This window comes from Raphanus sativus, chromosome 6 (assembly GCF_000801105.2).
Source record: "Raphanus sativus cultivar WK10039 chromosome 6, ASM80110v3, whole genome shotgun sequence".
Taxonomy (NCBI): domain Eukaryota; kingdom Viridiplantae; phylum Streptophyta; class Magnoliopsida; order Brassicales; family Brassicaceae; genus Raphanus; species Raphanus sativus.
This window is the reverse complement of record NC_079516.1, coordinates 4,269,145-4,284,924: the sequence shown is the minus strand read 5'-3', so window position 1 is coordinate 4,284,924 and position 15,780 is coordinate 4,269,145. Positions and strand designations below refer to the sequence as shown.

Here is a 15,780-nt window from a genome sequence, read left to right as displayed (position 1 = left end):
TTCTGATTTAATGGTATTGATAAGAAAAATGAAAATATCTATTGTTCTTGTTTTATGAAGATAAATGTGTTATATTTTCGATGTATTTTTATTAATTCATCATAAAAGGTGTAAACTTACGATAAACATAAATTTCTTGAACTAATATTTGATCTAGAATCTTATTAATTTATTTGGAGTAAAATGATGTACTTATAATCAAAATATTAATTTATGGTCTATGGATTTTTTTTTTAAATATTATTATTTAGAAACAGAAGGGGTATCATTTAATAAGATTAAAATCGAATTTGAAAAGCTTTTTGGTTTATGTAACTAAAATATAACAATATTAATATTATGTGTTATAGTTTTAACTAAAAACGAGTTCAATCAGTTATGTGTGTTATAATTAATGCAATAAATTTGGTAGTTCTTCATGCCTGCATAGCGATCTACGAAAAGAATTAGCCAACTTTATACTATAAGCCGGTGTTGCTCTTTTTTTTTTTTTTTGAAACACAAGCCGGTGTTGCTCAAATCACAAAAACCTAACTTTATAATTATCAGACATTAACATTAATCAAACCCTCACCCACGGTACACTGCTGTAATAGTATTATCACATGCGCAACAAAACTAATTAATCTTTTTATTCCATAAACATACTTATATTCAGTTAAATTAAAAACGACTAAATGGAAATGTTCATCACCTAATTCAGTGGACCGATCCAGTCCACATATAACAGTGCCTAGTTTGCATTATTTTCCGTTGACTTGTCAATGGACCTCCACTCCATATATATAATAGTGCCCAGTTTATAAATTAAAAATAGTCTTCTCATTATTTTCCGTTGACTCTTCTTCTATTCAAATATTCCGCGCGATAACCAATGACAAACTATAACGCGATTCCAGCGTCGGCTCATGCATCACCGTCACCGGTGGTGGATGTCGAATCCCTATCGAGCCACAACCAATGTACCACGTGCGCCATGCCACGTCGCCCTTGGGGAGTGATGTTCGACATCCACTCCATGGGGCTTCCTCACGGCTTGTCCGATGCTTCCTCCAGGTTCAAGACGAACTACAATCACTTCCGCACGAACTACGAGATCTTCTTTACCATCAACATCTTGGCACCCATCTTCGTTAGTCTTATCAATCATCTGCTCTCGCTCATCGCTTTCACCGTGTTGGTTTCCGTCTATACCTTCCTTTATTTCCTCCAGGACGACGTGGAGCCCATCGAGTTGTTCCGTTGTAAGATCAGTGACCGGATGATTCGGATCGTCAAGAGTTGCTTGATTTTGTTAGCCATAGGTCTTCTCGTCGTGACCCACGCGAGGGACGTGATCTACGGTTGGCCGTTGGTGATCGTATATGTTCCGATCTTGATCCATACGGTAGTTAGGAAGACGGAAGATCTATTCTTGAGTGTAGAGGCGGCGACGATGACTGAGGCTTCTCGGAACTCTCTCCGTTCCCATGTCCTGTTCGCTCTTTTTAATTTGTACTTGAGCTTTGGCTTATAAGGGTTTGGTCGTTAAGGGATGTAACGTCACGTGTTTAGAGTTTTCGTATGATTTGATTGGCCGAGCGTATAAACTTATATGCATTCAAACGTCTCCTGTTTTGTTTTTCATTTTTTTTTTTCGGGCGAACTTTTGTCCCGCCGGACACCATGCAATTTCCGATTTGTCACCCATTTTAAGGGATATTAAACAATGGAGTATTTTTTTTTTTTTGAAACTGAACAACGGAGTATTTAATTAAACTAAAAACAGTTTACGTGTCTTTGGTTGAATTGAAACTTGAAAGTATAGAAAAAGTTCCATTTTCACATTGGCCGACTTGGTCATGCAATATGTCTTTAAATCTTTTTTTTTTAATTATTATTTATTATTAATATGTCGTTACCTCATCTACCGGTGATCGTTCATCGGTTGATTTTATTGTATTTTGATTGTTTCCAGAGTATGACATCAACATATAAAAGTATCAAACTCTATAAAGAAATAAATAAAGGCCAGGTATATATATATACTTAACTCTGTCGATATCTAGAAATAAAACCGTTTTAAGTCTTGCAGGAAGTGGGGCTTATGTTGTGATCAATAACAGAAACAAGGAACCATCTAAATATTAGGACGACCATCTTTTGATACATGTAGGGAAAAAGCGATCCTAATGAGGCGCAGGAACCTGGAAGTTGTAGCTCTTCTCCAAAGGATAAGGATAATGGAATAATCCATTTAAAAGCTTCATTTTGTAGTCCTCATGGTGAAAGTTAGATGAGGAATCCAGATTCTAGTATATTGATTTCCCTTGCTAACTTATACAGAGATGCGTACTCTGATCCAGATGGAAAGCACCATCAGCTAGTGCAAGCACAAAAAAACAAAACAAATCAAACATTTAAACTACTTGGTAGGTAATAAATAGTATGCAACGGCTTAAACTTGTTCAATTTGTATATTTCTTAACATATGGTATCATCATCTTTGCCTTACAGAGATCATAAGACCAAAATTACATAGATATATGTACTTACTCTCACCCCGGTAACAGGAAATCTAACAAGATACAGATGTCATGAACGGTCTTCAAGGCAACCTCTTTCCGCCTTCTGACCAAGGCGACATGCATATAGAGTAAGAGTAGTTTTTTTTAAATTCTTACATTTTTCAATTACAATGTTATATATCATTGTTAGATTATTACACTCGTGGCTATCAGACCTAACCCAGTGTCATGCTCTGGTTCTTGGTTCTTCCAAAGATATGCAAGATCCAAGATGAGAAAACAGTAGAAAAGAGATCATAGGCAAATGAGAGATGTATTTTCTTAATTAAATCTCTACCTACTAGTCATAAAGGATCTTCTATGCTGACATCTGAAGACATTTGTGTATATATTTTTTACTATCTACATCTCTAGAATCTTATGTTAAGATTTAGAAGTTCTTGTCTTTTAGATCTTGTCATGGGTCCACCGAGCGTCATTTAATCAATGCTACATCAGGATTCAGGACCCAATGCATAACTGTATTGACAGGCAAGTCAGATTCATCATATCTGCCTTCTCTCTCATGCATCATTATTACATTTGCAAAGACTACCAATGTCGTGTGAGTTAGGAAAAATCCCTCACTGTTTTTTTTTTGTTTTCTCATGTTCCTACTCTGTCCACACTGCAGAACAATTCTTTCAAAACCAATAATTCAATTTCAAAAGAAGAAAAAGCCTCTTGTTGTTTTGTTCTTTTTAAATAATTTCTTTTACCAAAAAAAAATTCAAATTCCTTGATATTTGGTAACTTTTCTTTTGCAACTTACCCACTATACAAACAAAAAGGGTCAGAAAAAGCTTTCTTGCCAGCTTTGGACCACATCACTGAAAACAAAACAGGGGAGACTTTCCTCAATACCCCCTAACACAATTGAACTTTTCTTAAAGACACAGTTATGTGATTTTACCCATCTTAGTATTGCTTGTTCAGTTCGAATCTCTGACCTCTTTCCCTCTCCCGTAAAGCTAGTCTTGGCGTTTCAACAGACACCCTTTCACTGAACCTACCCGACCCATACCCATCTTTCGTTATCTGACCGCTGTAATGTTCCGCCCAGAACCGCCCACTTCTGTTGCCTGCGTCTGAACCTGGAGTTGATCCGTAGTTCCCATCCACTATCATATCTCCTTCCAGTATACGCAACACCTTCATTATCGACCAGACAGTTTTTAGTATTTGAAACATTCTGAACTGAATAGTGGTTGGTTACTTGTGATTTTACCTGAGACATGCGTGGCCTCAAATGAGGGTCTCTACGTATACACAACGAAGCTGCATGAAGCATACAAATGACCTCACTTTCTACAAAACGGTCCCCAAGCCTCGGATCGATAAGTTCATCCACCGCATAATCTTCCAGTAGCGGACGCGCCTGAGATCACAAACCAGCATCAGTACTATTGCTTTGCTGAGAGTTTTAAGATAGATATGTGAACTCATTTACCCATTCAGTGAGGCACTGCTGGCCTTTAGGCCTGGTAATATCAATGGCTTTGCGTCCAGTGACTAGCTCAGCTAGAACAACCCCAAACGAGTAGACATCCGCCTTTTCTGTTATCTGCCCGCTCTCAGCATACTCTGGAGCTAAATAGCTACACACCCACCAAATATTTCATTCCTTTAGCAACAGAAAAGTTGTTCAAGTTACAGTTTAGTTGATCCCTTACCCGAATGTTCCTATCACTCGTGTCTCTACACCAAGTTCCCCATCAGGCTGCCATCTCGCTAGACCAAAATCTCCAACCTAATAGATAGGTCCAAAGAGCATATGAGACAACACGTGTTGTTACACTGAACAAGCAAAGACCATTTATATATATATACCAATGGCTCATTATCATGAGTGATGAGGATGTTGTTAGGACGCATGTCTCTATGGACAATACAGCCAACTCTGCACTCTTCATGAAGATACCTTAGACCTCTTGCAGCTCCAACAGCGATCTTTTGCCGTGCTGGCCATTCCAGTGTTTCCCTTTGTCGACCTGTATAAGAAGCTTGATACTGAGCTAACCACTAAGAGCTCAAATGTAAATTTTGAAGGCAACATTACCGTATAGGTGGGAGTCAAGTGAACCATTGCATATGTACTCATAGACCAAGAGCCGTCTACTGTCTTCAATGCAGAAACCAATCAGCATAACAACGTTTCTATGCTGAGCACAGCTGAGAACTTCCACTTCAGAGCAAAACTCTACATCTCCCTGAGAACTTGCTAGCTTATGTTGCTTTACTGCAACCACCTGACCTTCCGGTAGCACACCACGGTGAACAGATCCATATCCACCCTCAGCCAAGAAGTTAGCCTGCGAGAACCCACCCGTTGCAATCTCTAACTCGGCATACGAAAACAGCCTTGGAGGTTTCCCAAACACTGGCGCCTTGTGCTGGCAGATAGAGCAGAGTGGAGGCGGGCCAGGAGGAGCGTTTCGAGAGAGTGATATTGCGTCTCTCACGCTTCCACCGAACTCAAGCTCCATCCTTCGACTAGATGACAGTCCAGCTTCTACGTCTAGTTTAGTGAACTTCTCAAGCAAAGCCTTTGTGGTGGATATTTGAGCTCTGTCTTCATTTTTCCATAGGCTTTCCTCAGCGTCTAGAGATGAATGGCGATGTGTGCCGATGTACTCTGATATCCATGGCTGGAATCTCTTACTAGTCGACGCTAATGATTGGCTTTCACTCTCTGTTTCAGAGCCGGAGTCATCGTTCTCCTTGATGACCAGTGCTCCATCTTTCTTCATGTATCCACTCATCCCCAAAGTGAAAAACGGTGAAGTTCCCGGGTCAGAGCTGGACACTGATGAAGTAGTACCAGCTTCTGTGCTTGTGAATGGTGTCCCCAGCTCAGGGCTGCTGGTTGGAGTTACTGGTAGTCCTCTGTCGGAATCTGACAAACCTTTTGCGTTGCTTTTGTGTTTTTCAGATGCTGCTTGAGGTCTGATTGGTAGAGGAGACTCTTTCTCAGCACCTTTCTTAGGTGATCCAACCAAGTTTAGGCGCAGAACCTTCGCCTGAGAACGCTTCATCACCACAATGTTGCATTGCAATTCGTCCATACACCGTTTCTCTTCGTTCTTGAGGTGCCTGTAAAACAAACAACACAGCAACAGGGTGTGAGTTGGTGAAAGTAAATATATAACTGTTGAAACATCATTACTCATATTAAGGGAAGAGATTATTATTACTTGTCTAGTACTACCCAGTTTGCTTGCGCTTTCTTAGCCTCAGCAGCAACTGCTCCGCAGGGAGATCCAGAAACAATCTTAATCTTGACATTTATCTAAAGCAATCACAAAAACAAAAACAAAAAAAATATGAGAGACATGTGATGCTTTCATGTAATCATCATCATAGCTCCAATATGTCTGAGTAGAGAGCAAAACCTTATTTGGATCATAGACATCATGAAGCTGGAGAATCATCTGTGAACAAGTGTCAGTGAGATCACTCTTGATCTCTGGAAGTGCTTCAGAATGTGATTTCCGATGACCACTAGCACAATCCCCAGCAAACATAGGGAAGCTCTTAGTGAAACCCCAAAGTTTTCTTCCTACAAATTCATCAGAAAGTAAATGAATGAGAGACCAGCGACAACAAAAAAAGATCAATCAACATACAGATCAGAGCAGACCAAAGTAGGGGAAGAAAAGGAGGTACCGGAGTTTTGAGAAGGGACAACAACAATGAGGGTGATGCAATCACCAGGCTGAGCAACATGAGTCAAAGCCCAAATCAAAGCAGTCTTGGGAATCTCTCTAGAGGCTTTAACAGCAACAATAACCTTTTCAGCTCCATCAGATACTACAACAGGCTTCCCTCGCTGCTTCTGTAGACGACTCATTTAAGAAAACTTTCTTGAAGCCTCTTTTTGGTTATCTCTTTACAACACGATCCTCAGAGGAACTTGTACTTTAATGTTGGAGAGATGACAAGATAGTAAGAAGAAGAAGAAGAAGCCAGGAGGACTTTTAGGTTTGCATTATTTAGCTGATGCCCCCCACCCCACCAAGGTGGAGATCAAGACAAGAAGCAAAGACTCTCTCCCTTGATGATTATTAATTGCAGATGAGTACAAAACTGACAGACTTGTTTCTTCTTCTCCCTCTTCCAATGAATCACATGAAACTTGAAAAGAACACAGTACACAGGAAAAAAAAAAGATTCAAGAATCTCCCCCAAGAAAACAAAAACTAATAATAATTTGGTTGTTCTGGAAAAGCAAATAAAGCAAATAGATACCTCTCCACTCAGAATCCAAATCCAATCACTACCAAGGAATCTTCTACTCTTTTTTTGTCAAATCAGTGAGTCAAATCTTCTTTGAGTTTTTTTTTTTGGATCTGACAACAACAAAAGGAGCAAAAAAAAAGAGCTGAAATCCTCTTCAGCAGACAAGATTCCTCACTCAAAAAGATGTCCTAATTTCAAACTTCCACCTGCAGAATACACAAAAAAAAGAGTTTTAAATTAAAAAAGAAACGATATTGAAAAACGGGAAGACCGTAACTGAAGAATCAAAGAGAGAAGCTCTGAAGAGAGACAAGGGATGGAGGAGATTAAAACCTCAACGTTTAACTAGAGATTTAGAAAACTAATTCCATGAAAATGAGAATGAGAATTTCCCCAGCGATTCAACAATAAACAAACCAAACCATTGCAATTAATAATAGACAGTTTATATATATAATTATTTATCGCAAACTGCCAGAGGAAAAGATTATAATAACATTAACGGAAGAAAATAAATAGTTTGAGTCTCATGAATTTCACTGCCGTGAAAACGATTAAACCAAATAAGTGAAAAAAGGGAGAGTGAGACCAGACGAGAAGGAAGAAGACAACAAACCGTTTAGGTGGAGGGAAAATGATATTACCAGAAGAAGAAGCATTGGTTTCGCCAATTGAATTGATTTCGTCTGTCTTCAACCTTCTTCTCTTCTTTCACTATCAAATCACGGCTTTCACAGAACACAATATACAGATGCTTGCTGGAGATCCAAACAAGAAATATATATATGCGATCACAGATTTTAATTTTAAATGGGCTTTTTTTTTCCCTTCTCTGGCTAAAGCTAGTCGTCTCTCTTACTTATGTTTGCTATGTGACTCTTCTCTAGTAACAACAAAGTTACTCGTATCTTTCTAGTTACAACTATTTATAAAACTCTCTGCTTTGTTACTATATTATATAGTATTGTCTCATTTCCAATGCTTGCTCACTTTTTTCCATGATTTCACACAAAAAAAATAATATATGTTTTGCCTTTTTGAAATAAGTAATCTTATATACTCATATTTTCTAGTTTGAAATTTTGAATGATTTCAACTACAAGTTTAAAGAAACCCAAACATTGGTTATCATATCCAATTGTACTAGTTACCTATCTTTTGGGTCAAAGTACTAGTTACCTTTTAAATAGTTCATTTTTTGTAGGTTTACTAGTTCCTGGTTAGGCAAAGTGCTGCATATGGGAAATGAAATTCTAGCATCATAACTAAAACAATACTTCCTCCGTTTCACACAGAGTTTCACTTGGATATCTTCATACATATTAAAAAAATAATTGAAATACATTTATATTTTCATTAATATAATCTATTTAACCAAGAGCATTTTAAATAAATAAATTTATTTATAAAATTAATGCATTTATAATTAATATTGAACTGAAAATAAATGTAAATTGCATTACAATGGTAAAATGACACTTTTGGAACGAAAAAAATAAAGTAACAAAGAGAAAGGGAGTAGTATTTTATTGACTCTTCTCAATAAAATACCAATCTCAAACTAAAACGATAATAAAAATGTAGAATTTTGAAACGTCACCAATAATATGATTTTTCTACTTTATTAATTCAACTGGTTAGATGATTGTTCTTCTAATTCAATTTGGTTATAGATATTATTTAAGTCTTTTAAAATCTCATAAGAGGCCGTTGCATTTGGTCTTTCCACATAATTTGGTCCCAATTAGTTTTAGCCTTTTGGGAAGTCTTTAGATCTTTATTGGTCCCAATTTGAATGAAAGGCTTACAATCTCAAAAAGTAAAAAAAAAAAACTCCGATTCTGTAAATGAAAATAGATTAAGCTTCTTTTTCTGTGGGGGTTTAGAGTCATAAACTAATCACCATTTGTTTATTTCTAAAACTTGTTTTACTTGTAATAATTTATCTTTATATATAAAAACAAAAAGCCAAAGTTGTATCAACTTAAAAACATCACTAGAAAGGGACCACTTAAGTAATAAAAATACAATTTTCTATCATTTATATATTCAAGATATTGATAAGAAAATCTGTAACTAATAACATGAATTTGAGATTGCTTAGTTCGGAAATTGCTTGAACTTGAAGATACTTATTTTGGTTCTATATCCCTTTTCTCCTTTATCAGAAGAAGTTAGTATATACTATAATACACATATAACAACTCTTTAGTTTGAATTTAACATTTTGTAGCCTTGTATATCTTTAGATCTCCTTAATACCCTCAAGCTGACAAACAAAACCTCGGAAAACGAATTGAACGTAGACACAGCCGACACTCTAATTAAAATTTCGGAAGTTTCATTAGAAAATAGTATATAATTAATTACGTCGATCATAAGATACAATACTATATCATTATAAACAAACCGTTCAAAACTAAACGAAGTTAAGTTACAAAAAAAAACTAAACGAAGCAATCTTTTTTCTTTTTAAAAAGAACAAAACAAGTTCCTTAAGAAAGAAGATCCGTTAATGGCTTTGCATGAATTCAAATTAAAGGGGAATTAATCAGGTCGGATTAACTAGAAATCAAGTAAGTTAAATAAAACCTAATACTATGTTTCAAAAAAAAAAACTTAATACTAATGTGTAAGCCACAAAATAAAGAGGAAATGGACCAAATGGTCCAGCCTATGTGTGAGTATAGAACATAGCACAATTACAGGTAGTTCAGGGCTTGGGTGTCATGTAGTAAACCATCGTGGGTCCGTCCAAGCCACACCATCTCTCTAATCATTATCTACCTAATTTCACTATTTTCCTTCTTACAAAATTTTCAAATAAATTAAAAATCTTCAGATCATGTGGTCCTCCTCTATAACATACAAACTTCCACTACGCATGATCCCGCGATATATCTAAAAAAATGATTATAATTTTAGCATTCTAATGATTTGTGGGTGGGAACATGTTAAATGCCTTTACGGACTCCAAATGCATTTGACAAGATATTTCAATATTCAGTTTATTGTTTGAATATATGATTAGTGTATTGATTAGTTGAGAGGATTAGTTTTTTTTTTTTGACATCTACTGAGAGGATTAATTTTGTTAATCGTTCATGCCAATGCCGTCACTGCTTCAATCAGTCTCCTCCTGTCACACTACCACCCACATATAATACATATATTAATGTTACTTTGGTCAACAACTATTATACGTAATTGATAACTCATGAATTAAGAATTCTTAAGAAGCAAGAAGATATATACAGAAACACAAGGTTTGATGACTCTTTTTTAGCTTGGGGTAGGTGCCGGCATGAGCAATTGAGCATGTATGATGTGCGCAAAGACAATTAACTTTATTAATCTCGTGTTAATTAGTCACCGGTTTTATTCCATTTCATAGTAAAAAAACATTTATGTTTTGTACTTTTTAACGTTTTAAACTAACAAATTTGAATTTTATAAAAATATAGAACAGCCTGTAATATCCACGTTTCAAAGCTGTACATCGTCTCCTGTTCCTCGAGTCCTCGACGTCTTTTTATATTACCGTAAAATATAAGTCCCGGAAGTTTGATACTTCGGTTCGTGCGGTGATATTTTTCCTAATGACATAGCGATTATTTGTATTATGGGTAAATCTGAAATTGAGTATACATCGTGCGGGGCACTTTTTATTAAGAAATTACATGCACGTTTTCATAGGGCATTGTTTGGTCGTATTCTTTACTACGTACACTTAATTAATCGGTCCTACATCAATAGTTTTATAGGCAATGACCCTAAGTTTAACATATGTTATGGTAGATTGGTAGCGCCCCACACAAAAACATTCAAGCAATATGGATTCTTCAACTGTATAACGACACTTATACAATGAATTATCTTCCGTCATTAAAACCGTCTGTTTTCTTTCCGAGGTTGTATGTTAATTTTACTAATGGGTTCTTTAAGTCCGAGAAAAAAAAATTGCATTGGATACATTTTGTTGGAATTGTGTGAGTCTATGTTCAATTCTATGTCTATTTTGAGCTTTAATAACAAGCCCGCATGAATTTACTTTTGGTTTTCATTCCAAAAAATATCGTACTAATTAGAGATAGACTTCTCTTTATATATTATACATTATTTGTCTAATTTTCTAATGTGTGACTTAATTTGTTATCTCACATTTTCTGTCACACATACTTCCCAATTATATCTCGATGGGTACCGTTCATCTCTCGAATGATACTTTGGTTTTTTTTGCAGATTTTTCGTCAAACCGCTCTGATACCAATTGTTAGAATTGTGCGAACTTATATATTATTCACTTTGGTCTTAATAGCAAATCCGCATGGATTTACTTTTGATTTTCATCCCAAAATAACTCGTACTAATTAGAGTTTGACTTCTCTTTATATATTAAACACTTTTTGTATGTCAAAAAAAAAATTTGTATAATTCTCCAATGTGAGATTTAGTTTGTTATCTTCCATATTTATTATCATTTTGAGTAAAAACCAATAAATAAACGCGAGTGTAATCTGAAACAACAAGTTTTCGTAGCAATATGGTTCAATCTGCGTCATGATACACACAGAAAAGTCATTAACTGGCCAGGTGTATAGATCATGATGTAATACTACTGTAGGAACAATGAACATGGGGGTCCACTACATGCCATTTTCGAGCTACTACTTGCTGCAACTACATTTTCTTACCCATGCAGGTCGAAAGTGTACAATTATTAGCATGAAAAAGGTATCTTATTCAACAATCATTACAACTTACAAGTATCTCATCAACTCCAGCACGGTATAAGAATTACACTTTATACAGGTACCTTCATAAACACACCTGGTCCAATCATCATATACGATCTATGTGTGTAGGCGCATGTACACACATGATTAGAAATCCTATATATGTTCTAACCACAGTCACCGAGTTTTAACCATTGTTTTATTCCACTATAAATTCAGTTTTGTTACTTTCCGTAGGGATAAGGTGTAGATCTTTATATGTCTGATTGATCCCAGCATGTGGATCACAAAATAAATGACATGTTAGTAGAGAGATGTGGAAAGGCCATGTGAGATATATACAAATATGAACTGGGGAGAAATGTCAATTTTTCCATAATGTGATGAAATGGAGAGATAATGACTCTGTCCCTACGTTTCATTAAATTTTCATGTCCGCTTTGCCTTCAACATTACACCACTTTGTGTAGGCTGCTCTGGTTATCTCAATAGCGACGTGTAAGTTATTTTCCTCTATCTCAATAAAGAATATCTCAAAATTAGAATAAAATATGAAAAAATGAAAGAAAATGAAGAAAGGTTCCCATGAAATACCATAAAACATTTGTGATTTCCTTTTCATAAAGATGTTTGTTTTTTAAATATTTTTTATAAAAATACATTTTTATTACAATGCATTTTATTAAATAATAATAATAAATTATAATTTAAAAATAATAATTACATTTACTGAATTATTATTAGTTTAGAATTATAGAAAATAAACAATCATAAAAGTATGCATTAATATTAAATTTAAAATATTTTATTAATATGTCTGGAAAATCTAAAACAGGTATTATTTTTGAGGGAGCTACAATCTATTTTTGAAAAATTCTATGCTTTTATGTGATATGATCATATGATGTATCATCCGCAATACACTACACCACCCTACGGATTAGTAGTAACTAAGTAATAACCCAATGGGCCAATATAATTTTTATCTATCTCGGCCCATGAATATATAGACCCACAACTCTTTTTCTCTTGCAATCACGCCGACGCGGGGTTCGAGAAATCGCGACGGAGCATCGGAGAGAAACCGATCCCCCTTTCCGTTCCGCGAGATTCACCACCGGAAAAAAAAATGGACAATCCGTCGTCGGAAGGATCGGCTCCGAGGAGAACACTAAGAAGAAAAGCAATCAGAAAGAACTACGACGAGAACGCGATGGACGAGCCGATCGAGACCTCCAAGAAGAAGAAGAAGTTCAAGACGAAGCAGCAGCTGGAGAAAGAGACCGAGACGGAGGCTCTGATCGCCCTATCCGTCGGCTTCCCGATCGACGAGCTCCTCGAGGAGGAGATTCGCGCGGGGGTGGTGAGGGAGGTTGGCGGGAAAGAGCAGAACGATTACATCGTCGTTAGGAACCATATAGTCGCCAGGTGGAGGAGCAACGTTAGGGTTTATCTTCTCAAAGATCAGATTAGAGAGTCTGTTAGTAGTGACTGTGAGCATTTGATCTCGGCTGCTTATGATTTTTTACTGTTTAACGGTTACATTAACTTTGGGGTGTCTCCGTTGTTTAACGGATACGTTCCTGAAGAAGATAGGAGTGAAGGATTGGTGGTGGTTGTTGTTGGAGCTGGACTCGCGGGTTTGGCTGCCGCGAGGCAGCTTTTGTCTTTCGGGTTTAGAGTTGTTGTCTTGGAAGGGAGGAGCCGCCCTGGCGGGAGGGTTTACACTCAGAGGATGGGATGGAAGGATTGGTTTGCGGCCGTTGAGCTCGGCGGGAGTGTGATCACCGGCCTGCACGCGAACCCGCTAGGGGTTCTCGCGAGGCAGCTTTTGATTCCTCTTCATAAGGTGAGGGACCGTTGTCCTCTGTATAACTCTGAGGGGGAGGTTGTTGATAAGGTGGTTGACTCGAACGTTGAGTTCGGGTTTAATAAGCTGCTGGATAAGGTTGCTGAGGTGAGGGAGATGATGGGTGGGGATGGTAATAAGGTTTCGTTGGGGGAAGTGTTGGAGACTCTCAGGGTGTTGTACGGTGTGGCTAAGGGTGAGGAGGAGAGGAGACTTTTTGACTGGCACCTTGCGAATTTGGAGTACGCTAACGCGGGGTGTCTTTCGGATCTTTCGGCTGCTTATTGGGATCAGGATGATCCGTATGAGATGGGTGGGGATCATTGTTTTCTTGCAGGTGGGAACTGGAGGCTTATAAATGCGTTGGCTGAAGGGTTGCCTATTCTATATGGGAAGAGAGTTGATGCTATCAGGTACGGAGACGGAGGTGTTGAAGTCGTTTCTGGTGGTCAGAGATTCCAAGCGGATATGGTTCTTTGCACCGTGCCGCTTGGGGTGTTGAAGAAGAGATGTATTGAGTTTGAGCCGGAGTTGCCTAGGAGAAAGCAAGGAGCGATTGATAGGTTGGGTTTTGGTCTTCTGAACAAAGTCGCCATGCTTTTCCCGTCTGTGTTTTGGGGTGACGATTTGGACACGTTTGGATGCCTCGGAGAAAGTAGCATTGAGAGAGGAGAGTTCTTTCTGTTCTATGCGTACCATACAGTCTCTGGTGGACCTGCTTTAGTTGCCTTAGTTGCTGGAGAAGCTGCTCAGAGATTTGAGTCCACAGAACCATCTGTTTTACTTCACCGTGTTATGAAAAAACTAAGAGGTAAGTAAAAATTTAATTAACGTCATCAAATTTTCGCTGCTAACCAACAATATCATTTGACTGATACCTCTGCAGGCATATATGGTCCTAAAGGTGTTGTTGTGCCTGACCCAATACAGACGATTTGCACTAGATGGGGAACTGATCCTTTCTCGTACGGTTCATATTCACATGTAAGGGTTGGTTCATCTGGCGTGGACTACGACATTCTAGCAGAAAGTGTAAATAACAGACTATTCTTCGCTGGTGAGGCCACGACAAGGCAACATCCAGCTACAATGCACGGCGCTTACTTAAGCGGTTTAAGAGAAGCGTCTCGGATTCAACGTGTTGTGAATGTTTCTCGCGGTTACCCGAAGAAACCTGTCCAGAGGTACAGTGGAGTTAGTAACGATGTTCTTGAAGATCTGTTCAAAAGACCCGACATTGCATCTGGACGGTTGTCATTTGTCTTCAACCCATCAACCGATGATCCGAAATCACTTGGATTAGTCAGAGTTTGTTTTGACAGCTTTGAAGACGATCCAACCAATCGTCTTCAGCTTTACAGTATCGTTTCATGGGAGCAAGCTCAGAAGCTTCAAGAACTGGGAGAGAGCAGTGATGAAAGCAAGTTGACATATATGGTGAATACTCTCGGATTAAAGCTGATGGGTGCTAACTCAGTGCTAGACACATGTGGTGCATTGATCAGTGTGATAGCTAACGCACGCAAAGGCAGAAGCAGGACTCGTGTCGTTGCAAGGCAGTAACACATTCTTCACTTTTCAAGAGAGAGGTGCAGATTCTTCACTAACCCCACCATTTTACATAGTTCATGCTTTGACTTCATTCGTTTGTCATTTTTGTGGACTTTTTTTTTTAAGTGCGTAGAGAATCAATGTTTCCTGGCAAGTTTATACAAGTTTATACTTAGTCTGAGTATGTTCTTGACTTTACGTACAGTCGTTAGCTTCTCTATCACGAAACAACTACTGGATACATTTGAAACCACATTAAAAGAAATAAAAATGGAGAGAGAGTCAAATCTAATTTCATTGGCAGCCAGCCTTTTGTCCAATTTTGAAAAAAATGCAAGTGAATATACAACATACATATTTATACCGTCCTCAGCTACAACCTTTTTTGAAAACACCAATTTGAGTCTCGAGCTTAATATATATCTCTTGAACTGTTGGACACTTGTGTCTAGACGTTAGAATCACAATATTTGAGATTTCTTGGATTGCTTCTACCAATTGATGTACAGGCCATTTTTTTTGTTTGGAAATGTGGTCAAAATGTGATATATTTTCTTTTTGTAGTGACGCAGCTTTGTGTTGATTCCAAGTTTCAACTAGAGTTATCTTTTCACTGGTGGTGAACATGGAAATCTAATATATCTGCCAAAAGAAAAGCTGCAAAAAAAAGCAGCAAATCATAATTGTTATATATTAACAAAATAAAAATATTTCTACACCATTATTGCGTTGTCGTATGATTTACCGTGAGGATACTAATATCTACAAAGTTTAAATACTAGTATATAGTATATTAACACAAATGCCAAAAAATTAGAGTAAATACTCCCATCGTGACTTTAACTCCAATACCAACCTC

The 15,780-nt window shown here is 37.4% G+C and overlaps 3 protein-coding genes across 3 annotated transcripts; 2 read left to right on the top strand and 1 right to left on the bottom strand.

Moving 5' to 3' along the window:
• Positions 1 to 808: 808 nt before the first annotated feature.
• LOC108809440 (PRA1 family protein F3-like) lies at positions 809 to 1,724 on the top strand. Its single transcript, XM_018581579.2, has one exon. It carries the CDS (start codon positions 875 to 877, stop codon positions 1,514 to 1,516), a length of 642 nt encoding a protein of 213 aa, XP_018437081.1. The 5' UTR covers positions 809 to 874; the 3' UTR covers positions 1,517 to 1,724.
• A 1,531-nt stretch (positions 1,725 to 3,255) lies between these two features.
• LOC108812152 (inactive protein kinase SELMODRAFT_444075) lies at positions 3,256 to 7,685 on the bottom strand. The gene is made up of 11 exons (XM_018584327.2): positions 7,430 to 7,685; positions 6,795 to 6,991; positions 6,213 to 6,680; positions 5,939 to 6,105; positions 5,741 to 5,835; positions 4,606 to 5,639; positions 4,377 to 4,537; positions 4,220 to 4,296; positions 3,997 to 4,144; positions 3,775 to 3,924; positions 3,256 to 3,698 (listed from the first exon to the last, which is right to left on the bottom strand). The coding sequence occupies exons 3-11, from the start codon at positions 6,394 to 6,396 to the stop codon at positions 3,465 to 3,467; spliced, it is 2,250 nt and encodes a 749-aa protein (XP_018439829.2). The 5' UTR covers positions 6,397 to 6,680; positions 6,795 to 6,991; positions 7,430 to 7,685; the 3' UTR covers positions 3,256 to 3,464.
• A 4,853-nt stretch (positions 7,686 to 12,538) lies between these two features.
• Positions 12,539 to 15,120, top strand: LOC108812151 (lysine-specific histone demethylase 1 homolog 2). The gene is made up of 2 exons (XM_018584326.2): positions 12,539 to 14,181; positions 14,257 to 15,120. The coding sequence occupies exons 1-2, from the start codon at positions 12,651 to 12,653 to the stop codon at positions 14,931 to 14,933; spliced, it is 2,208 nt and encodes a 735-aa protein (XP_018439828.1). The 5' UTR covers positions 12,539 to 12,650; the 3' UTR covers positions 14,934 to 15,120.
• The last annotated feature ends 660 nt before the right edge of the window (positions 15,121 to 15,780 follow it).